We start from the raw sequence: 24,629 nt of genomic DNA, 5'->3' as shown, positions 1-24,629 counted from the left end.
TCTAGGTTATTAAGGGTTAATTAAATAATTTAGGATATGGATTAATTATTAAAAACACAAGCCCAATCCTGCTTCAGCTGAAGCCAGTTTGATAACAAATCCCACTGAAGAGAAACATACTTTGGGCATTTGCCTTGTCCTACTTTTCCTAAACCAAAATGAAACCAACTCCTGTGCCCTGGCCAAAAAGCAAGTAGAACAACTATTAATTGTTTTCCAAATGTATAAATAAAAGTGAAATTAGGCCTACATACTGCATCTGCCAGAGGGGCATATTTTAAGAATGAGGATGCCCTTCTAGAATTCCCAGATTTCCGATTCAGATCATAAGAGGGGCTTGATGAGCTGCACCTAAGACTTGAACTTGTGCTTATATCCAGGTATTGCATGTATATGAGGAATACTACCTCTATAAAGGGGCAGGAAGCACTTAACGCCCTGCAAGTCTATTCCTTTTCAGCTATATCCATAAACATTAACACTGAAGTTGTAAGACACATTTGTATAAGCAGCAGCACTTTTGGAGAGCTCAAATACACAACTGCTTTCTTTGACTTGGTGTTCTTGGTTTTTTGCACCTGTGTTTTGCACTTGTAACCTGTAATATTACATACAACTGAGCCAAAAATCAGAACTCCAGGTAGTTACAGGGTATAAATATAGCAGACGAGCTTACAATCTTAATACATAAAACTATCAAAGACCAGAAAAGGCAGAATAAAGAAAAATTTCAACACTGCAAATTAGGATATGGCAGACCTAAATACAGTAACTTTCAGACTGTACAACTGTTTGCTTTAGTAGAGCATTTGGATCAGAGAGTAAACAGAAGACTTAGCCCTTGGCATTTTCCTTCTTGAGCATTATCTCACACACAGTAGCCCTATGGGCCACAAAAACCAAGACATGAATTAGAGTTTTGGGGAAAGGTCCATGCCGCTCTTATCCTTAGCTCTGAGATCATATAAGCGTCTAATGTGTGAAGCATAGATCTGTTCTTATTTACTGCAAAAACAAGAGACTGAATGTAAAGCAACATGTTTAATAAATCTGGGAAGCCCAAAGCACCAATATAATTCAGATCACCAAGACAGACACTCACTTCTTAATTAAGTGGGTGATGTCCTATTTAAAACAAAAAGACAACTCTGGGCCATAGCTAAGATTAAGCACTAGCTCTTGCAGAGAACACTCTAACTATTATCAATATAAAGGCTTTAAATCACAAAAAAATAAACCATCTAGTAGTCTGTAATCCAGAGTAAGTACAAAGTCAGGACACAGACTGATTTGAATTAACACGTTTTCAGTTATAACAAGTAATTTTACAGAGGATTACTATCTTGATGGTCTGATCAATACTAGGCACTGCTGCTATTACAGATGAAGAGAAAATTACCCCTGCAGTAATAGTGTGTATGTCTTGGTTCTCCTTCATTTGCTGAGTCCATTACTGTAATGGTTCCAGCATTAGCAGCTGAGGCAATTTAAGCAGCAGGGATGTGATGAATTTAAAAGCAAGGCACATTTGCCACTCGTTCCTTCTCACAGTTTATTCTGCATATGCAAGACTTCTACCTGACCATTTGCAATACACAAATCACATGTTATGCAGCTATCAACCATATCTCTTAATTATTGTCTCATTAATAGTGTTAAGGGCCAATAATGTGATTACCACAAAAATCACTACTGGCATATTGGCTGCTGATTCTGCTAAAACGTGCACACCATCTACCTAAGCAGAACTATAACACGGCAACAAGCTTATTTAACTGCCTCTCAGCTGTTACATTAACTTTTATTTTCTGAAATACCACTTGGTAAAGGAACCTATTTAATTTTTCAATTAGAAAAGTTAGGCTGTCTTTTCATCTTAAGAAGTAAGGCAGAACAGCAAAGGGGAAAAAAGAAATTAATAAACTATGAACAAACTATAACAAGACAATGTTATCCATATCCAACAAGACAAAGCTGATCCATATAACTGCATGGTATGGTAACTTTTTCAGCATTAATCCTAAAAATCATTCGCTTGCTCTTCAGTGTTCCGAGAATACTTGCCCATTTCTCCCTATGTTAAGGCATCCTATTTTTAATTATTTAATGATTTTTAACAATATAGGGTTTCTTTCCCTCCTAGACAGCAAAGACAAGGAAATGCTGTTCAGTGAGAAGTCTGAAATTCACAACCTCAGCTGGCCCACTGTGTATTCCCCTTTCCTTGCTGTAAATACATGCAGAGCTTTCTGTTGTTAAAGCTCTATATTTCTTTGCCACTTTGTCTAATGTGTCTCTCAAATGTGAAATTGCACATGCACACTGTTCTGAAACCCTTTGTGAATACTCAGATATGTGCATAATAAATTATTAGTAGTATGACAATAACTTTATTGGAATATGGTCCTAGATGTGCTGGGACTTGCATAAGTATAACACTAATGTCTGTGGGATAAACTCAGTGCTGTTGGCTCTTGTTAAGAACCACTCCTGCTAAAGTGAATTAGCATAAACAGCTACAGGTAACTGAACTTGGCTTAACAGTATGTTCCAAGAAGACATCAAGGAAATCTGTTTCTAGTAAAAGCAAAGAATATTCAGAGAAGTTGAGCACCCTGCCTTCCACATGGCAGGCCATAGGATCTCAACATGCAAGCAGTACCAAGAGAAAGACACAGAGAGACTTAATGGAACTTGGAAATTAGATTTGCATTGAAAGGCACTTGAAAAATTTTTTTGAGAAAATGAAGCAAGTCTTGAGCACATTCATACATTACACATGAATCTTCATAAATAAACTGTGAATATTAATCAGGATAATAAACATTCAAAAAGTAATATACACTTTTTTCCCCAAGTTTAAGAGGGAAAAACATTCCAAATGAACTTATCAAACACAACATTTGTGTTTCCTTTTATGAGGTACCTTTTCTTCACCCTGCAAAAATAAACCTTCATTGTGAACTGACCAAAACTCTGCCAACAGTATAACCAAGAAAAATAAATCAAAATAACTACAAGGTGAACTTACAAACTTTGAATTTTAAATTAAAAAAAATAAAAGTATAAAAAAATGCACACCCCCCCACTCTCGGGGTGGGCTGTTTAGTTAAAACATCTCTCCTGCTAATGAACAACATATAGGCTAGTAGCTCCATTTTTATGTTAAGATCATACATAAAAGTGGTATTTGCTATGGAGAAGACAGAAGCCACCTAAATGCAAGTCTTAGAGATAACTTTAAAAACTTTGAATAATTATGTTCTCCTGTCCACTTAAAACTTTGGGTAACATTCCACAGGACTCTAGCATCTCAAAAGGGTATTTAAGACAACTGAGTGATTATTTCACACATCTGACTTGCTCAGATACTCTGGAAGGAGTTTCATTCTTCCTGAAGTGTCCTGGGCTTGGGACACCACCACTAGCACAAACTGCTGCACACCTGGTTGTACTCAAACCAGTGCAGCAGCATTGCTACAAGGCGCACCACACACTACAGAACTTCTACCAAGAGTCCATTGAACAGCACAAGACAGACCTTTTTGCACAACAACTTCACTGAAAAGGAGGAAGTTCACATGCTACAGCAGACCAACACTCAACTCTCACCAAGATACAACTGTAGACATCTCTTGTGAAGCCACCGGTTTGGGTGCATGCAGAGCTGCTCAGGCATTTGGAGCTGGAATCCCAAGCACAAGCCATTTGGGCATGGGCTGACCAACAAAACCTTAGCAGTCCTGTGTAGAACCCTCAGAGATGTTAGTGTAGCAACACTGGGAGAAACTGCACCCCAGTGGGGCCCAAGAACCAACCCACCTGTGGCCACTTTGGTTTTAACCAACCCACCTGTGGCCACTTGGGTCTTAATATAAAATTAACCATCTGGATTTTACAAAGCTCACTCACAAGGCTAGGTGTGAATGGACAGCTTTTCATACATTAAAAAAAAAAAAGTCAGTTTAATTACAAAGCAAGAGTCAATCACCAGGCTTCCATTTACTTAACTGTAAATGAATCTAGCAAAACACAACTAAATTTGTATTCATTATTTAATTTTCCAGAATAGAGACATTGCCAGGAGATGTCTAATCCAAAACAGCTCCTTTATCCAACCATTTCCCTCCTTTACAGACCCCATAAATCCTAATCTCCATAAGAGGTCAGGTTAACCACACTAATATTTAGTTTATTATGAAAAATTTTCCAAGGACCTAAGTGGAAGTCTTGGCAGCGCTACTACAAAAAATACACCCTTCCCTTGCCTTTGGTATTTTTTTAGTGAACAACATAAATAATGGTTAAACTCTGAGACTGAAGGGTGAACATTTTTTTTTTTTTGCCAGTAATCCAAAGACTAAATTTGCATGTATAAAATAAATGTGCGCAACCATAGTATAAAGCTGTTTCTTTAAAAATAAAGCATACAATTCTTTTTGTATATCTTCTTCCCATTGCTGCCTGCTCTCACAGTGTTCTCTAAGACACTACTGGCTCCTTTTGTTTCACTTTCAGTTTCCTCAAAACTTCTGCAAGTAATAGCCAGCTTCTAAGGCACCTAAAACTCTTTGCTGCTGTAAGTTTCCCTTAAGTGCCTCCTTTTTATCCTTCTCTGCATATGCACCTAGACACTTGGATACATCCGAAGCAGTTGTGTGCCACATGAACTTCCTTGCATTCTGGAATAACTTGGCTTTTCCAACACACCTGCATCTTGCCCCTCAAGACTTTTGGTCAATATTGTTCAAGCATTCACAATTACTCCTTATACTGCAACCTTGTCTTCTCAAGTACAATTATTCTAACACAAATGATTGCCAAATATCATTAGCTATATTGCAAGCCATAAGCTAAAACCAGGTTTTGAATGGATATCATGAATAAACAAATGAATCAAGTGCACACCCTGTTTCTGCAATGTAGGCACTTTGGATCAGAAGGAAAAGCTTGGGTCTGGGTGTGCTTTCACACATACAGAACAAACAGAACACAAATGAAACACAGAAGTTGCCTCCTTAAAAGAGAAGGGATAACAGAAAAATAAATTAGGAAGTAACCAGGTTGGCCTTAAATAGTTTTTTAAAATTATTTTTACATGAAATATTTACACAAAAGCTGCTAAGTCATGCCATTACATAGAAGAATTTCCCTGTAATAAGATAAATGTTAAACCATAAATTAATTTCAACACCAAAAACTGCACTCCATTCCATATGGAAAAAAAAAAAAACACCTTATTAGATTTCCTCCTAAGCTCATAAAGGAAACATGCTTCCTTTCACCAGTATGAACTGAAGAAGCAAAATATTCTAAATAATTAACTTTGTAACTCCTTACATCAGTATTTTGTAAACGAAATCAACGAAAGGATAACAAACATCTCCTTGGTCTCAGAAGATACTAGTAGAAATAGAGTACTGCTAAATGGGGTGTGGAACAAACCCTTGGAAAGGCACCTGGAATAGCAAAAAAACTAGCATTGCTATATATACCTAAATACAACCTAAAGATGCTCTATGTACATTCATACACTTGCCATATAAGTGCATAACAGCCTTACACATAAGCACATAATCCAATTTATACATACATATATATACAAATATATATAGCGAAAAGCTTAATGTTAAAATAGTGCTTAACTGACCACAATTAACCTGCTCACTTAGGCCTAAGAGGAGAAGAGCTCTGGGACAGCAGCAGCAATCGACATTGCTTCCAACACTACTAGTCGCACTAGGGGGAAAGTCGCTTCTCCCTCACCTGATTTTAAGCGAGAGGTGTTTAATTAACCCGCCCCGCGCACGGCTGTGACCCCCGGCACCCTGAGGAGCTGCAGCTGAGGCAGTATCACCCTCCTGCCCTCATTCCCACTCCGTTGCGGCCGTTGGCGGCGCGCGCGGGTCGCGGCGGCCCTGGCCCGCGCGCGCCGCCAACGGCCGCAACGCCTCCCGCTTAACGCCCGTTTTCCCGTCCACACACGCAGAGCACCCCGCAGGGGAGCCGGGAGGGAAGAGACGTTACCTTCGTTTCTTTCTCCCGCTCCCCTGCTCCCCTCTTCATGGCGCTGTCCGCGCTCCGAGCGGCTCCCGCGGCGCTCCCGGGGATGGGACTACAAGTCCCGGCGGGAAGCGCGTGGCCCGGCCGCCCGGTAGCGGAAACGCTCGCGTAGCAACCGAGGCAGTTGCTAACGGAGGAGCGGCGAGGCGGGAGAGCGGCCGTGAGTACGGGCGGCAGCGCCGCGGTGAGGGGCGCAGCCGCCCCCGGGGGTGTTGCGTGGGCTCGGGGCCTGCAGCGCGGGGGAATTAAACAGTAATAATTAATAACAGTAGAAACGAGGTGTTTGTTCAGTAGCCCTGCCCGGTTCTGGTCTCCGTTAGGGACGCGGGCGGCGCTGCCGCCGCAGCCCCCTGCGCTATGGCCGGCCCAGGGGAGCAGAGAGGCCTGTGCGGCAGGATGAGTGCGGTTTGCTGCCCGCTGCCTTCCTCGCACTGGGACCTACGGGTCTGGGGATGCGTCTCCATACAGAGCGCAGCGGGATGTGCTGCTCTGGCTTCCTCCTGCTTCCCATATCTGCCTCCTCTTCATCTCCTTCCTCCTCCTCTCCTCCCTCCCGCCCCCGCCACTCTTTGGTTGTTTCTCTTTCCCACCCCCTCAAAAATTCACAATGCTACAGCACATGTTGGCTGAAAGATGGATAGTGTACATATGTATAGATATCTTTTTCCTAGCAACAGGGAAATTGTAGACGACAAGCCCAGTGGAGTGCAAACATTCATTTTAAAGGATTTGATAAAAGTATAAGAGCATAGGCTGGAAGTACTTGTATTTCCCGATAGGCTAAAACAGGTGCTTTTGTTTTTCCTGTTTTGGTGGTTTTATTCTCCCTTTTCTCTACCAGGAAGCTGGGGTCATTTGTGAAAAGGGCATCACCTGAGCCATGCCCAAAGCTCAAGAACTTCAGAATTCAGGTTGAGCCCTTGAAGAAAGTGCCTTATTTGTTAAGGTTTCACTAGCAAACCTTCCTTTTAGCCCCGCGAGTGGGAAACTTTGGTGAATTTAAGTCTTCCCTTCTCAGTTTGGAATACCAGCATAGAAGCTCTTCTGTGAGTTTTAGAAGAATATGGGCCTAAAGCCTGAGTCTTATTACTCAGTTTGAAGTATTCATGCTCTGTCTGATTGTGTGTATTGCTGCAAACTTGGGTGCAGCTTTTTGTAGTAATTTGTGTGATTCTGACGGTGGTCACAATGATGTTGTAAATCATGTGGCTTACAAGAAAGCTACTGTTTTTGTAAGTTCTGTCACTATATGTAAAGCTTCTGTACAGGCACTTTTGTAGTACTGTTGCCAAATGTAATCACTTTGGAGTGATTCTAAGAAGTAATGTGGAGCTCTGTGTAGAAATCTCATGCTTTTAGAGATAATGCTGGAACCACTGAATGTAAAGAAAGTAAATTTGCTTATTTGTAATTGAGACCAAGTTAATATTTAACAAATAACAAGCACACGTAACACATGATTTGCTGCTTGAAGTGTCATCTTTCAGAGAAGTGTAAATGATGGTCATTAAAGACCTAAGTTCTCTTTATGATGTTAATGAGACAGAAAAGATATGATGCCAACTTCTAAGTCTCTAATTATATTTTGCCACTTGAAGAGCAGAATTTGGGTTTTCACGACTAACACATATCTCTATCCTTTCTCTGTTTCCATTTCCATATACTGTTTTCCTTAAGATAGTTAGAAACTCCTCCTCTCTCTGATAGGATGGAAAAGAAAGCTCATGATTTATTTCCATCATTTGGTAGAGAAAATGGGACAATAACATTTCCTACTACTTTTGAAATATCCCCTGAGTTTTCTGGACTTCAGATTTGATATCTGCTTCATTTTGTCCCTCTGAGAGTTGTAGGTGTTGCTTGTTTCCTACTTATGCCATGTTGCCAAGAAAATTGGCTTTCGTATGCAGCGTATCCTGCTTGTTGGCTCCCAGCGTGAATATGCCTGTTTTTGGTGTTGCTGGTAATGGTTTATTGATGGCAGGGTTAATTGCTTATTTGAGGAATAAGCGTGTGTGTGTTTGCTTTCTTTTTCTACACAGGACTTCTTCCACACAGAAAATAAGAGACTGACATCAGTAGCAAAGGTTGTTTGGCAGATGGCAAACAGCAGTGTCTGCCTGTGGTTGTGCTAGAATGTCTGAGTTTTGGTGGACCACTAAGGTTGTGGAAACAGCCATGCTGATAGAAATGTTTATTTAGTTCTTGACCTCTCTGAAAGTTCTTAAAAAAGAAAAAGAAAACAGTTGTTTAGTACTCATTATTGTCCTAGAAACACATGTAATCTTAGCATTTTTTCCTTGCTGCTATAATGAGCCAAATTTGGAATGAACAGAGCTAAAGTTTCATTTCACTTTTTAATCTCAGCTTAGGTAGTAAGGCTGATAAAATGATATATAAAAATGTCCATGATACCTAGAGACAATCAAAGACAATGACTGTAGATAGTACTAACTTAACAAGTTATGGAGAGTTTTGAGAGTTTTCTATGAAAATTAAAAAGAGCTGAGAACACTGAGGAGCTGGATTCTAGTTGTTGTGGAACTATCAGTAAAATTATTTCATTGGTTAAAATGACTTCAGGGCATAAACCTCAACATCAGGAAGGGTTATCTACCATTTCAGTGACAGATACCATCAAAACTGATTAGATTAATAGATTAACACAAATCTACAAGTATAAATCAGGTTGGACACTTCAGCAATGATGACATGGGAATATTTTGTCCATACATATGAAAAGTGTATACAGGTTGTTTTAAAACTTTATTCTAAATATTAATTATGAATAAAACAAAAGATTAAAAGCCAGACTGGCTTGATTAGTGCTTTGAATGATTCCATAATTATGTTGTAAGGACCAAAAAGTCCATGGAGAACATAATAACGTGACTCTGCTGACAGGGCTGGACTCAGCAATCTAAGATGTTACCAGTGCTACTTTTGCAACTTTTTCTCACAATGGCAGTTCTTTTAGAGAACTGTGTATGAGTATTTTAGTAGCAAAATTTGTGCTGTTAAAGCTTTGTTGAAAACTTGATTTCCCTTTATCCTTTTCTTTCCTTTTGGACCAAGTCATAAGGAGGCTTGCTTCTGGTAGAAAACTTTACTGACAGAAGAAGAGTTTTTCTTCAGCTGTTGTTTTGGTAGTAGAGGAATCAGTAGACATTTCACAGATTATATTCTGTCAGTTTTGTCCTCTGGTACTGATGCTAGTGGTGCTAATTTCCTGGTGCTTCTTAGATGTTTTTGCATTCATCAATTATATAGATTTCATCTGCCCCCCCGCCCCATTACTTCGGTGTTAATTGAATTTGTGGCCAGTTCTCTGCCCTGATAAAAAAAGAAAGACAACAACAGCAGCAGTTGTTACCAAATATGTTCATTTATTACTGAAACGGAAGTACTGCTTTCTCACATTGATAGCTTAGGCAGATGACAAATTGAGATTAGAAGGGTTTCTGTTGTTTCAAGAAAGAAATGTGTTCTGATTTATGATGGAATTGTCATTGGAGAGTTTCTAGCACAAATCCCAAGAAACATTTTCCTATATAACAGTGATTGAAAGAATCTGGAAGTACTTAAGTGATGGCATAATTGCCATAGCTCCCTTTGACCTGTGCTTTTCAATGTATGGGACTTGACATTACTGCTCTGTGACACACCTAGCAAAACAAAAAACAAACAAAAGAAAGGAGCTGGTATTTAAGAAAGAAACCCTATTTGGTGCAGTGATCAAAATGGCATAAGGTTAAACCTCAGACTTTATGTTGACCTGAGTCATATATATGAGGTAAAAATATAATAATGTTTAAGTGTGTCATTTTAGTGTATCTGTCATTACTTTTTGCTTCATTATATAGCATGTAATTATAGTTCACTCTAGTGAACAATTTATGATGGAAGAAGGATTTCATTTGAGTTTTGTTCTCCACAGATAAGCAATGTCTGCTCCAGCTGATGAGACTGCGGGAGACCTGCCTGTGAGAGATGTGGGTCTAAGTCTAGCTGGAGCTGGAGGATTGCAAGGTTTGTACCAGCTGCTACTTATTACAGTTACAGACTTTGATCAGTGCCTTCTTTAGTTTCTTTCTAAAAATGTTTCTGACATTCACACTCACAAAATTAAATTCAAATAACATTAAGTGTCTGGGTTAAATTCTCAAAGATGAAAGACACCATGACCCATTCTCTGTTAATATTCCTCTTTTAAAAGGGGCATTGCTGCAAGATGCTAAAAATGGCAAAGCTCATTGAATTGCAAACTGCACCCTCAAAAAGTGTGCTTGGAGGGAGGAACTTTTTGTCTTTTTTCCTGAATTGAAGATAAGATTAGGCCTCCCTGAGAAAACACGAACAAAAAGTGTTGTGCAATTCTAACATGATGCAAGTTGACATTAGAGTGGAATCACTGGGTTCAGTCTTGTACATGAGTGAATTTACAGAATTTTGAGTTAATCTGTTAGCGTTTCAAGAGGGTGTGTTTGCAGCTAAGAAAGAATTGCTGTAGTGACCATACTCTTACTTTTTAAATAGTATGTTTGACAGTACCATGTTATTAAGCTAGTTCTTTTCTGTTGCCTCGTAGAAAACTAGTTTGCTATTGTCATTTGGATCTCTTATTTTTAATTATTGGGGAGGGATAAGTAAGTGGTTAATATAACTGTAAAACTGGAAAAAAATCAACAAACTCATGCAAGTGTAAAGCATAAAACTGCTTGAAAACTCTTGATCTTTTCTGGATCTGATAGTTCAAAATGAGTTATTTTGGGTTATGTGCTGTTGGACATAATGAAGGTAATATGAAGTGGTCTTGGTTTGGGTAGAACCATCAGCTACACAGAACGTGAAAGCTCGGCAAGCTGTATCCCGGGTGAGCCGTGAGGAGCTGGAAGACAGATTCCTTCGTTTGCGTGATGAGAATATCCTGCTCAAACAACATGCAAATAAGCAAGAGGATAAAATTAAAAGGTATGGGGTTTAATGTTCTTTTTTATTTTTGCTCAAAATAATGTCTTTGCTATTTATAGCATTAATCATCGAGAAACTCAGTCATGGTGATTTCTGAGAGCACTTATTCAAGTTGTCTCTCAAAGCCTTAGCATTTCCTGTATTACCTTTCAAACAGCTTAAGCTGTGCTTGATAAAATCCACAAATTGCTGTGTGCAACTATTTTCTACACAGAAATGGGAAGTTATAGTCATAAAAATAAAATACCTGGAAACAATGTTCTCTTACTGCCTCATTGGGTCATATAATAAGACTAAGGTAGCTTGAGCAGTTGAGAGGAGTTAAGCAAAAGACAAGAGTTTTCCTCTGGTGATGGGAACTGTTTACATTTTTAATGTTGACTGAAAGATAATGTATATGTGAAACTATAACAAGGGATAATAAAGTTTAGGAAGATGAAAGAGAATGCTGCAAGAAGAAAAAGTAGGTTTTGTAGGTTATGCAAAAGCAAATGTGAGGATTTAAAGGATGTGAATGTTTCCAGTGTATTGTTTGCATTATTTTAATATTATTAACTTGTTTTATTGAGGCTCAGGCCTCAAGCTTAGGCTATATAATTTCTAATTAAAGGTTTAATTAAAAAAATAAATCAGACCTATTTTCTTAGGGCAATTAGTATTAGTCCATCAGAAATCAAGGAGTTTAAAACAATCTTTTTAAAAAAATCAAAAAGACTTTTAACAGCCATCTTACAGATTTTGTTGTTGTTGTTAGAACAGTTGCAGTTTCTGGTCTATGTCTTCTTACAGATTGTAAGCAGGTAATGTGAAAGCATGGACTGTTGCTCTCCATGAAACTACTTTCTCGATGGCAAAGATGTTACATCTTTATGAATGAGAATTCTCTAGTTCATACTGGTTCATAGGGAAATTGATGTACAAACTACTACCACTGTGTCAATACAGATGGGAAAAAAAAGACTCTGGGCTCTTTTGGGGAGAGATGAAGATGATTCTGTTAAGGAGCTGGAAGGAAGGAGAACTGGAGAACTGTACGTTATGATGAGCGAGCTATCCATAAATGCAGTATGATGGCCTTTGTACTGATTTGGCATATCAGTACCAAATAGAAGATGGTGTGTGTTTTGGGAATGGCATGTCTTTTCAGGAGTAACAAAAGCGTTCCTTGCAATTCATTTTATATTGGCTTCTTGTTGTCTTTAGGGCAAATGGCATATTTTTATGGTGAGTGATATTTAGAGCCCTCTGTAGTGAGATAGACATTTATAACTTTATTTGCCAGATGGTTACCTTGGAGTTAATAGCTTATGCTATATGCTAAATTAAAACTGACATTCTGGGAATTAAAGAAGAGGTCACAGAAGCCTAATTATTCATCATCCATTTCATCCAATATTCAAGAAGGCCAATGCAATGAGATACTGCTACTTTTCTTGTCCTTCTCTTTCCTCCATAAAGTTAATCCAAAAATACCTTTAGAAATATAAAAACAGCCAAGAAGACCCAAATGTACACAGGTAAGCTGGGGCACTTTGGGTTTATTAGTTCCAGCTTAGTGAATTCTGGCTGGCACACCCAGCCTGGATTCTGCAGAAACCATATCCAGTGTCCGCTCTGGATCCCTTCTGGATACTGGATGTGGATAATAGAATGCATTTGGGTATTACCATATTCCAGGAGGGCTCATTAATGTAAAAACACCATATCGAAATTAGGTTGGACCTAATCTAATAAACTTTGCTGGATCCAAGCAATATTTTGATCAGAAGCTATCCAATTCCTGAAAAGGCTCATGAAGGTGCTTTCTCTGTGGATAAGATGATTTCAGGCTTTTCTAAAGCCCGCTACATTCTTTCCTGTTAAGCCAAGGGTTGGTGAGATGGGGCAAATGGATGAGTCTGAAGTAATTTGCATCTCTGCTGTTAGGCTGCTGTCAGATACAAGGTGGCAGAGTGGTTAGGTTGCTTGTTCGTTCCATTTCTGTTAAATGAAAAAGGTTGCTTGGCTTTACCTAATGCAGTCGTCATTTATGTAGATAAAATCACACTGAATATCCGAATTGGTATTTAAAGGCACCGAAAGTGTAAAATTTTCAATAGAATACCTAAAAAAGATCATCAGAGAAAAATCTTAACTCCTGAAGTTAAATCTTCTGCCCAGCATACCTCATGCAAAACCCCTTACGTCTAAAAGTTTGGATTTAATTTGCCGTAGAAATACGCTCAAAAACAAACAAAAAATGCTTGTAGGCAAATAATGTTCTGTGACATCCTAAAGTTATTACTTTTTTTTTTTTCACTTTTGTTCTTTTAAGTAGAAGCTTCTGTCCACAACTACACAAAAATAAAACAAACCGCTTTAAACAAATGAAGTGTGTCCTTCTTTTCAGTCTTCTGTCTGGGTCTGCAAAAATAGATTCCCTGCAAACTAGATACAGGTCTTGAAGATGTGCGACCAATTTTGTAAAGTCTTGAACTTGTCTCTCTCATCAAAGCCACCTTTTCTTTCTTTATATGCCAAGTTTTTTTCATTCACTGCTGGGCATGTTTTCTGTTCCTGTGTATTACATCACCCCCATGTGCCCTCTCTGTCTTTTGTTCTAGCTTACCAATGTTTATCAAAACTAAAGGAAATCAAAGGTACAACACTTGAAATGCCAAAAGCAAAATTTGTATTCTTTTAAAGACAGATGAAAACCATACTTTGTATCTAATTACATTCTAACACTAACCTTTACTTCTCTGAAGCACACTGGTATTGTTTACCAGTATAAAATTTAGTATGGTAATGTGAACTATTGAGTGTCTCTTTCCTGAGTAACTTCTTAAATATCCCCACCAATACGTTTTGAGCATTTTAGAACTGAAATGTATGTTTAAATTCTGAAACGCTGGGAATGATATATCCTCGGAATGTTGTGTATTATTAGCGTTATTTCAATAGTCAAATGTTTTGTGGAATTGTAGCTTTTATAGTTTGCCCCACCGCATCCCAAATCTGTAACTTTACTTAACAGCATGCAGAGGTTCCTATATAAGGTCATGCGTTAAAAATTACATATAAGGAGCATATGGAGTAAATATGTGTCCTCCCTTTACTAACCTTAAATGATAAGCCTTAGGAAACTGTTATTTGTCAGTGCTATAAAGCAGATTGCTGCACAGTGGTTTCAATTATCTTCAAAGAGTTCTTCACAGGCAGTAATAGTTATATCAAAACCTGAAGTTTATTATTCAGGTTCTTTGCTGAAGTCTTCACAGTGATTATGTTTCTTTCAACAGAATGCTTTTTATGCTGACTTTTCACATTCTTTTTCATCTTTTTATTATTTTCCCCAGAATGGCCACCAAGTTAATACGGCTTGTTAATGACAAAAAGAGATGTGAGCAGGTTGGTGGCGGCCCCAAGCGGCTGGGTCAGGCTGTGGAGCTGGAAGAAATGATTGAGCATCTGCAGGAGAAAGTTCGGGAGCTTGAGAAACAAAACGAGGGCCTCCACAACAAACTCATTGCAACCAAACAGCAGCTGCAGATTCAAGGCCACAGGCCTAACCCGTACAGCTACGTTCAATCTCGCATCAACACCGGACTCAGAAAAGTGAGTGATGTGACAGGGGTGCAGGAGCATGCAAAGAAAGGTATCATTCACTTTTATTAAAAATTATGTTTTATACAGACACCACTATTTTTTGCTCCTGTCTTCCCTTTTTTTTTTTTTTTTTTTAGGCAATGGTACTGTTAGGGGAGATGACGAACTTCCTCTTTTTATTGTGTTTATTTATAGCAGCCATGTTAACTTGTTTGCATTAGAAGTCCCTATTTTGAGAATCCACAGTGATAGACATAAGAGAAAAATAGAGATTTGAAAATAAAATAGCTATTAAACATGTTCTAATAGTTAAAATTGTGATACTTTCCTAGTATAAATTAAAATGTCTGTAACTGTTAAAAGCTTATAAAGAAGAAATATATGAGAAAGTTTAGCCTTAACATGCTCTAACAAAGCTGTACATCTGCAGTTTGTTTGCACATGTTTTTCCTTTTTTAATTTCAAGGTTTGTTCTAGTCTCTTGATACATGTGTGCACAACACTGCAGACCTTTTGAAAAAAATTTATTACATGTGTGGACTTTGGAAAGAAAATACCCCAATGCGGCCATCTTAAATGATACTTTTTACAGTCGAGACTTACAGCTTAAGGCATCCTTGCTCTCAGTCCTTTATTTGTGATAACTACATTTGGAAATTACACTTTAAAACCTTCCTGTTTTCGTAAGAACATTTGTAGGAGTATGTGCATTTGGTAAACTTACACACTGTACAGATAACGTACTATAGGAGAAAAAAAAAAAAAAACACAAATCGGTAAATGTTGGCCATGGTTCAGAACTTTGAGTCAGCAGAAGTGTCTCATTAACTTCTGTGAGTTTTGGGTCAGGCAGATGGTCAGTTCTATTGCATTTTTTGTCCATCTTCCTCCCCGGCTGGTCTCTAGCTACTTTGAGTATTGATCTAGCCAAAAAAGTAAGTCCAGTAATTTTTAGACAGTCAGTGAAAAGCAATAGGCTTTACCATGTTTCCTCCTTGACTTAAACATTAGTAAAACTTCAAATTTGAAGTATTTGTGTTTTAACATTTTTCTATATCATTAGTGATATGATTGTTCTTAAAAGTGCTTTTTATTTATTATTTATGTATTTATTAGGCCCATGCTGACCAAGCCAGTGATCCTCAGACTGTGGAGAATGAGGACGCTGGGGAGGGAGATGTCTACAGAAAGTCCAGACCAAAGGACTTCAGCAAATTATTTGTACTGTTATTTAGAATGGTTCTGTAGTTGCTTGTCTAGATAAATGGCTCTCTCATTGTGACTTTGTGAAGGATGTGCAATCAGAGAACAGTTACTTACAAGTTCATATTCCTGTTCAATTACATTATTGCTGCTAAATCTTTTCTTCATTGAAGATACCATCTATATTTATCTTTCAAAATAAAAAAAAAATAAACATTTCAGGAACTGTTTTTAATGCCTTTCCTGAACAGTGAACACTATTGCCTGGAGTTTAATTTTTATAGGAGCTGTGTGACAGATACTAGGAACATCTCTATCCTCCTATATTTGATATAAAGATACTTCTTTTGCAATCTGTATGAGAGTCATAGATGTTTACATGAGAGAGAAAGTTTCTATATAGAGAGAATATTGTCCTTCTGCTAATTTTTTTTACATTCAGCATCACAAAAAATTGTTTCTCTTTTTGTTGGTTTTAGGAATGAGAGTTCAGGATTTAGAAGTGAGATCACCTCACCTTATGCTCCCAAGATATGGACAGAGTCTTCTTGAGGATGCAAGGGCTGAAATAACAAATTTGTATGATTGTCATATTTATTAATTTCTGTCATTACAGTTAAAATTTGTGGTTTTCTTTAAGAAGAAATATTTTTTAGAAATGACTATTTTAGAAGATGTATATGATGTAGTTGAAGAACTGTAGCTTATTCATGAAACCTTTTGTTATTATGGAAAATGTTAGTGAAAAAGGTATTTGAGAAGAGCTTGCCTAGAGAAGCAAAATCTCCAAGCTGCAGCCTACTAAAAATACTTACCTGTCACCTCCTTACTGTTTTCCGCCTTGTTTTTAATCACGTTTTCTGGATAAATTCCACTGTTAAAGGCAGCCCATCTGACTTGTCCTGTCTAAAATTATCTAACCTAGAATAAAAGCCTAAAAATTACTATTGCTGCTGTATCTATTGAAGTTCTAGCATTCTTGGGAGAGCTAGTAAAGGAGATTTCCCTTCCTAAATAGACTTGGTATCAATGAATTCAGATGATTTTAGCATGTAGACTCCAGGAAACTACAGATAATTTTGATCTTAACAGCTAGTTTCTGCTAAACAAACTAAAATGTTCTCCAATTCACACAGTGTTATGTAAAAAGTATCATAGTGTTGCTCCTATTGTCTGATAATATGCTTAAATCTGAGGTTTATTTTTTCATTTAGGCTTCACATGAACTGTAAATGCTCTAATTATTTTCATAACCAATTTAACTCTTAACTAAATCTACCACAAGAGAGATTTAAGAAATACACTTTTTGCTAAACATTTTTAAATGATTGCTCTAGACTTTTTTTTTTCTTTTATTAACTACTTGTCAGTTTTTGGAACATAAGATGTTTGTCCTTGCAGAGAGACTGTGATTGAGTCACAAAGGGAACACATTGAGGAATTAGAACATGCCAGAGCGATGCTTGAGAATCAGCTAAGAAGGAAAGAAAAGGAAATTGAAGAGTCTCTCTTACACCTGAAAGAGCAAGAAACAACAAGCCAAAGGTATTGTGAGAAATGGAAGTTGTCATTTGAAGGGCATTGTTGTAATGTTTTTATTTAGCCTTAGTAGTTGTTTATTCTTCTTGCTATTTTTTTTTGTGAAACTAAGTGGTAAAACATTTTACCGAATGGCCCTGGAAAGCTCTAATGAAGAAAGGAGATGGATAAGGAAATAAAAACTTGTTTTGTGTAAATGGGTAAGAATTCCATTTTTGTCATTTAAGAGAATTCAATATCAACTGATTCAGATTCAACTGAAGGTCATCTTATTAAATTTTTATTTCATCATAAATAATTTCTCACTGTACATGTAGGATATTCAGATAATATTTCAAAGTAAAGATTTTATTATTTGAAAATACTGTGATACAAATCTAAGACCTGTGTTGTGTTCATTTTCTATAGATAGGCCTCTTATGTATGTGCAGCAGCCAGAAACTGAATAAAGCTCCAAATTGGATACTGACTATCCTATTTCTGTGAAAATTTTAAGAGTTTTATAGTGAAGATACATTTCAACATTCAGCCAAGACTCTTTATATTAAGTCAGTCTGCAAAAGTAATGCAGAACCTATTTATGTTTATCAAATTACTTCCAAGAAATCCATGATACTTAGCCTAACTTATGGTTTGTGGACTCAGATTTCTTGTTTGAAACCTGATAAAAGATATGTAAAGTATTTAAGAGTTACATGATCTGGGTAAGAACGCCGGGGAATAGGATAGAGAATGTCCACTGGTGCCTACTGAGAAAAATGTGCATTCCATAATTTCTCCACTAAAATACTGTACCAAATGCTGTTAATAGCTTTGTTTTCCAGGATACATTTTTCTATGCTAAATGAACCAAAACCAGAGCTTGTCCTTTATTTAAGAAATAAAGAAAAGAATAATATATAATCAACTTGGAATCCGGCTGAGGTCCTTGAGGGTCATCCACATAGATATCTGGGGCACTGGTCTAACAATGTTAGAAAACTATAGTTTTTTTATTTTGTGGGATAGATGGTAAGAGAGGTTGTGGTAGTGTTTGTTTTGTGTTTTTTTTTCCCTCTCCGAAAGCTTGAGCACCACTAGTCCAGTCAATATAGCAGTCAGGTCTCTAAGAAATTTCTACGGACTACAGTTTCAGAATTTTAGCCTTGGCCTGCTCATATGGAAATAAAGACAAGATTTCAAGGGATGTGGTTTAATTAGGCCTCAATTTTATTAGCTTAGCCATCTGGGAATTACTGGCGTACATTTGTACAGTGAGGGTCATGATCTTTAATCATTTCCTTCTGGTATAGGTTGCTGTCAGCCCCCCATTCCACACAGCCGGTCCCCAGCCCATTACTGGGACCCCATTATATTATTTTAATCCAAATGATACAGGCCTGGAAAAGAGATTATCTCTTTGGTGTACTTTAGACATTAACCCTAAGCATAATTCTTAGCTCTTTAAGAAGTCCCTTTCTCCTAACTCCATTTCCAATTTCAGACTCTTTAATGCAGCTTTAAAATGTGATTTAGACTGGAAGGATAGGGTTTGTGTTTCTTATTTCTATACTTGGGGCAGGAGGCCCCTAGAGCTAACTCAGTTTGTCCGTCAGCTCAGGGTACTGTCTCCAAAAGGAGCTTTAGGCTCTTCTAACTTTTGTCCCCAGTCTACCTCCGTGTCTTGGGGTTCTGAAGCCAAATTTTTGACTTGGTTGGCAGTGGAGGCAATATTGAGTGAGCTGTCTTAGTCTAGTGGTAGTCTTATAGAGTATTTTGCTAGTCTTTGAGCAAAATATCTGCAGAAGAGAGGATGGAAGTCACTTACTTTATATGAAATCTGCATATAGCCCCTATATTTCAGCTACATCAGAATATCTAGGAAGATGTTCTGGAGGCAGAATAGATCAGCTGCAGGGGAGGGAGAAGATAGTAGATGGACTTCCTCTTGGACATAACCTGTTTGACTATTTTGTGACAGTCCTTATGGAAAGCAAAGGGATATTCTGCAAGTAACTCGGCTTTTCCCATGAAATTTGAAATGATTGTGCCAGATGTTAATGGCATGGCCTTCATCATGTGCCTGGGTGCATCAACCATTTATTAGACATCTTTTATTAAAAAGATTAAAAAAAAATACTGTAAAAGTGTCATGGAAAACAATGTGGTTGCTCTGATCTATACTGAGAGCTGAAATTGTGATCAGTATAATGCACTAATACATGAATAGCGCATGGTTTTGCTATGCAGAATCTGAGAGATAAGCAGTTTTATAATTATCAAAATTGAATTGAATCCCCATAAATAGTGTTTTTTCACTTCTGAATTTGAGTGGTTGACTTGATAATATCAGTACCAAAACTCACCAAATAGTGTTTCATTCACTGTTGAAAAAAATAGTTAATGTTGATAGTCGGGAGCCATGGGGTTTACATCTGTACATCATAAATTTCACTATCATCTGCTCCTTTTTTTTTTTTTTTCTTGAAAAAAAAAAAGCCTACTGCTTAAAAAAGAAGGAAGAAAAAAAGAAAAAGACAAAGCCTTTGAAAGCATCAGAGGCTTTTGTTTGATGTGTGGAACATGATTAATAAAATTGTGCCACTACATTAGCTTTAAAATAGCTAGCATGAGACTGATGCTGTCTTGACTCACCGCAGCTTAATTTATGTAGATAACATGTTGGAGACACATGATAGCTTTAACGTTGCATTAGGGCTGTTTCTTAGGGAGGATCCCAGGTTTGTGAGTGTGTTTATCTTCTATGTAAGGACAATTAACTGGGCAATGCGAAAACACCGTGGGCTTTGATATTTTAAAGAATAAGAAAAGAATTTTGTGTTCTCAGCTGGTTTACAGATGTGTAAGCTTTGTAGTCCATTTTCTTGCTCCAGCAGGGCATCATGACAGGCTTTCCAGTATCTGTCTAAAATAAGTATTGAAAGAGGTGACTTCCTTCAACCACTGCAGATTTTATTCTGACTTCATTACATTTTATATTTATATACGTACATATATATTTATATTTATATATATATATATATATATATAAGCTCTTGTATTCTTGTTTTGTCTTCCTAAACTAGTTTTCTCTTCCAGAACTTTTAGAAGGTAAAAAAGTAATGGGGTCTACTTGAAGTATTTTAAGTAGGAAAATAAATCTGAAAAAAAGTGTTTAAATTGCAAATACTTTTAAAGATCTTTTTTATTAAACAATGTATGCTCAATTTAATCTTAGCAGAACTGTATAAAACTTTTGCATGCATTTTGAGCGATGTTTGTGTTGTTAAAGACACCTGCTTGTTACTCAATGTAAATTTCTGAGTCATTTATAGGAATGTTTGATAGGCTTAAACTGAGAGACAAAACTCCATAAAGTGGTAAATCTACTGGCATGAAATATTTTGGAGATATGAGGGGGAAGTGTTTGGGAATAAATATTATCTTTTTATGTAAAATTATTCTCCCTTCCTTTAATATGTTGTTTGATGCCATAAGCGAAGATGTCTGTACAATGATTTACCCTCACATGTCATCATGCAGTGGAATGTTGAGTTACTTAAATTCTGCAATGTGAATTGTCTTACATTGAGATGAGATTGTGGGGTATTCAGGACTAAATCTACTCCTAAAACTTTTTGTAGAAAGCTGATTTGTGAGCAGTTTCAACTTTTTAGGACAAAACTAGTAAGAGAATTAATTTCCTATCTTAAATCTCATCATGCATTTTTTTAATACATTTCTGAAGGTTAAACATCCGGGACAACGTGGAAATGATCAAGGTCCATAAGCAGCTGGTTGAGAAAAGCAATGCTCTTTCAGTAATGGAAGGAAAATTTCTGCAGCTTCAAGAGGTAATTACAATGTGGTTGCTATGTTCCATTACTGTCACTAATGTGTAAATAGAAATTAAGTATACACAGTTTCTGCTTTTAAAGCAATGTTAAATATGTGCAAATAAACTAAATACACTGAACCTAAATTATCTCAAATGTCTAGTTATTTTTGCCTTGAATTTTTTTTTTTTTCAGAGATCTAATAAGTCTTAAAGACTGTATTTATCTGCAAGGGCCAGGTCAGGGAGTTGGGTTTTGTTTTTGTAGAACAACTTCAGTTTTCTGGCTTTGTCAAGACTGCCTGACAAAAATTAAGGTCTCTTATTTAGTCTTACAACTCTTATAACTGTTTATTTAGAAGTACCACATGGATCCTATCCCTGTATTCACTGCTACCCAGGAAGAACTCAGGAGAACTGTGTGTCATCTTCTGTTAGCCCTCTGGAATTGGAGGCTGCCCAAATCTACCTTTCTCTTTTTATTGTATCTTAGCCTCCCATTTTCAGCCTCTTACCCCGTAGTTGGCGGGAGGGTATGCTTGTCCTCATTTCTTTACATTTTTTTCTCAGGACACTCTTCTTGCTGCTGCCATCATCCTACTGCTTTAGGTGCTTCAAATAAGACTTTTGCTGTAAGATTTTTGTTCTGGTCCTGTTTTGCTGTGTCTTTCTCCTGCTACTTTTTGCTTTGCTCTGCTTTCCCCCTGCCCAGTCCCCACCAGTCTAATACCTATATCTTCTGAGCCAAAGCTGCTCTTCTGTTAGTAGCTTTAATTTAATTTCATGCATGGAGTGAACTACATAGAATGTAAAATCTAGGGGAGACAGGTTTCAAATGCCTTTCTATGTTGTTCAATAGAAAATGATACGTAAACTGTTCCATTCTAAATCATATGCAACTTTTTGGTAATTTACAGCAAACATCGAGTTCTTAAGCCTTTATACTGGCAGGAGCTGAATAGAAACACATGCCTAGGAATCAAACTGATATCCTTCAAGGACATTGATTCTAATGCACAGTCAGAGCTGGATTTTTTTCAAAAGGATGAATGGTTTCTGTCTTCGTATTTTTCACAAGATAATGGATACAACAGTGCTTCCATTTCCAGTTAAATATGTCACTAAAATCAGAAGTCAATAGATTGTTACCAAACATTCAGAGGATGACTTTGTTGTTAAAGAATTATTATCCAGTTGAATTAAGGAGTTGTACAGTCTGCTTATAAAAACAAGGGACCTTGAAAATTATTTTCATTATGTAATTGATGAGACTGGTATACTTATGTATCTTAATTATAGACTACCAGAACTGCTGTATGAAATAGGCTAAACATATACAATTACCATTTTAAATACTATCGAGTTAATTGAGCAATCACTGCAACTGTTGATTTCAGAAATGTAATTGAGAAATATAATTGAGAGTTTGATAGTTGTGGAATTCTTCTAGGTGGTATACATCCGTTCTCTTAAGGGAACTAATTCTGCTTGGCAACCATATTGAGGCATGTTTTCCAAAGGAACAAAATCCCAGACCAGAAACATTAAACTAAAGTCATCAACATAGCTGTTGCCAAGCCCTGAATCTCGAAATATTTCTGGAGAGGACAGAATAGAAAATAACTGTCCATGACGGAAAAAAAAAAAGTACTGACAGACCAGTCAAACATATAAAATATTCAGGAAAATAATTTATCTTGGATGGGCAAAGAAAAGGGGGGGGGGGGGGGGGAAAGGTCAAGTCTTGGTCCCTTTAAAGTTAATGAGGAAAGATTCTCTCCAACGGGATGGAGAGAAGTAATGCTACTGAAAGATTACAATGAAGATGAAGTGAGGAGATATTTGAGGAAGATATTAAAAGTTCCAAGAAGATTTTTCTGTGGAATAAATAGATCACAGCTTGACTAGGGGAGATTTGGTATCAGTCTGAAATCGAGACATGGACTGTAGTTTTTTGTTTCCAAATTATGTTAGAAATTAAAGAAAGAAAAAAAAGAGTGAAATGGTCCATGAACCGCAGCCTTGCTATTTATATATATTTAGTAGATCAAAGTAATGAAATTGCATTGAAAGGGAAAAGAATTAATAAGTAAAGGAGGTTGGGAGGTGAGGAAGAAGAGCCATGTTCACTTGGGTACTCTTTGGAAAGTTTAGGCTCTGCAAGGTTTTGAGGAAGAAAGAAAGATATTTGGAGAGACATGTAAAGAAAAGAGTATAAAAGACTCATTTCTTTATTTCTCATTTCTCATTGCTTTGAAGAAGTTACTGTAATTCAGTTCAGGCACTGCAGAGGAAGAAGAGCAGTGCAGAAAGACCGTTAAAAAGTGATGAATAATATACTTGATTATCTTTCTGGGTTCAGACTGTATGTTAGGTTATGTCTTCTTCAAAAGATTTTTCTTATGAAGAAATGAGATATGAGAGGCTGCTGACTTTCTCTCTCTCTCTCTCTCTCTCTCTCTCTCTCTCTCTCTCTCTTCTCTCTCTCTCTCTCTTTCTGTCAGTATCTTCCATTCAATATTAAAATTGATTACGTATATGATATAATGCTTAATATAATCCACTGAAGTAGATTAAAATGTAAAAGAAACCTAAGTCTCTTATGAAGTTACTGCCGGCAGGGAAATATAACCAAGTGCATAAGGAATATGAAGCAATTAGATATTTATATCCATGGGTTAACAGAGCTGTAGCAAGTTCTGTGATTAACATAACTGTGGTCAACATCCATTTTTTTCTTGCTACTGCAGTGTTTTTGGTCAGTATGTCTAACCACTGTAACCACAGCAAAATCTTTTAATTGTTTAACAGATGTATTTCTTGGTCCTTCTCCTCAAGCCTGAAATGAGGGTTTAATGTTCATGAGAGCTTTGAGAATGCCACCTTCTCCTGGCCTTGTGTAATAAAAGTTAGAGTTTCCTAGCTCAAGAGTGTCTCCTGTTGACCATATGGAGAATATGCATTAAATGCTGCCAGAAAGGACCACTGGCTGAACATGCAGCGTTTGCTTAGGGTGAATAATTCCACACACACCCCCCCCCCCAAATCTCCACCCAATTTCATCCATCTTTTTTTTCTTCCTTCCTTTTGGTAGAACCAAAGGAACCTGAAGAGCAGCCATGATGCTTTAATGACAAAAGGTGATGAACTGAATCTGCAGCTTAAAGAGGAACGTTTAAAGTGCCTCCATCTTGAAAAGGAATTGCAATCAGTGAATATTTCCAAGCGAAGGACAGAGGAGGTGAGATTCTAGCTCTCTCGGGCATAATCTGTTTGAAGTGCTATATGTATAGAAGGGAAAACATCACCTAAGATAAGGACGAGATAGCTTTCAAACGTATTTAAAAGGCTAACAATACAGTGGTGTCAGGGTTTTAAAGAACTAAACGGAAACAATCAGAATAGTTATTTTTGCTATTTTCTTACTATCACTTTAACCGCTACTTTAGTC

The 24,629-nt window shown here is 37.2% G+C and overlaps 2 protein-coding genes across 2 annotated transcripts in view; one reads left to right on the top strand and one right to left on the bottom strand.

The window, feature by feature from the left end:
* FTO (FTO alpha-ketoglutarate dependent dioxygenase) overlaps positions 1–6,101 on the bottom strand; it is a 205,955-nt gene extending 199,854 nt beyond the window's left edge. Inside the window, 1 exon segment of the mRNA XM_088530890.1 lies at positions 6,028–6,101. Coding sequence (XP_088387016.1) covers positions 6,028–6,066 — 39 coding nt within the window. The 5' untranslated portion in view covers positions 6,067–6,101.
* A 50-nt stretch (positions 6,102–6,151) lies between these two features.
* Positions 6,152–24,629, top strand: part of RPGRIP1L (RPGRIP1 like) — a 58,187-nt gene continuing 39,709 nt past the window's right edge. The window contains exons 1-8 of the mRNA XM_088530887.1: positions 6,152–6,223; positions 10,001–10,092; positions 10,890–11,034; positions 14,373–14,671; positions 16,305–16,404; positions 17,227–17,370; positions 21,092–21,197; positions 24,273–24,419. Coding sequence (XP_088387013.1) covers positions 10,008–10,092; positions 10,890–11,034; positions 14,373–14,671; positions 16,305–16,404; positions 17,227–17,370; positions 21,092–21,197; positions 24,273–24,419 — 1,026 coding nt within the window. The 5' untranslated portion in view covers positions 6,152–6,223; positions 10,001–10,007. The remainder of the gene's footprint in view (positions 6,224–10,000; positions 10,093–10,889; positions 11,035–14,372; positions 14,672–16,304; positions 16,405–17,226; positions 17,371–21,091; positions 21,198–24,272; positions 24,420–24,629) is intronic.

This window comes from Tinamus guttatus, unplaced genomic scaffold (genome assembly GCF_059628265.1).
Source record: "Tinamus guttatus ecotype Peru unplaced genomic scaffold, ASM5962826v1 Tinamus_guttatus_pri_ptg000389l, whole genome shotgun sequence".
NCBI classification, from domain to species: Eukaryota; Metazoa; Chordata; class Aves; order Tinamiformes; family Tinamidae; genus Tinamus; species Tinamus guttatus.
This window is presented reverse-complemented; position numbering and strand designations above follow the sequence as displayed.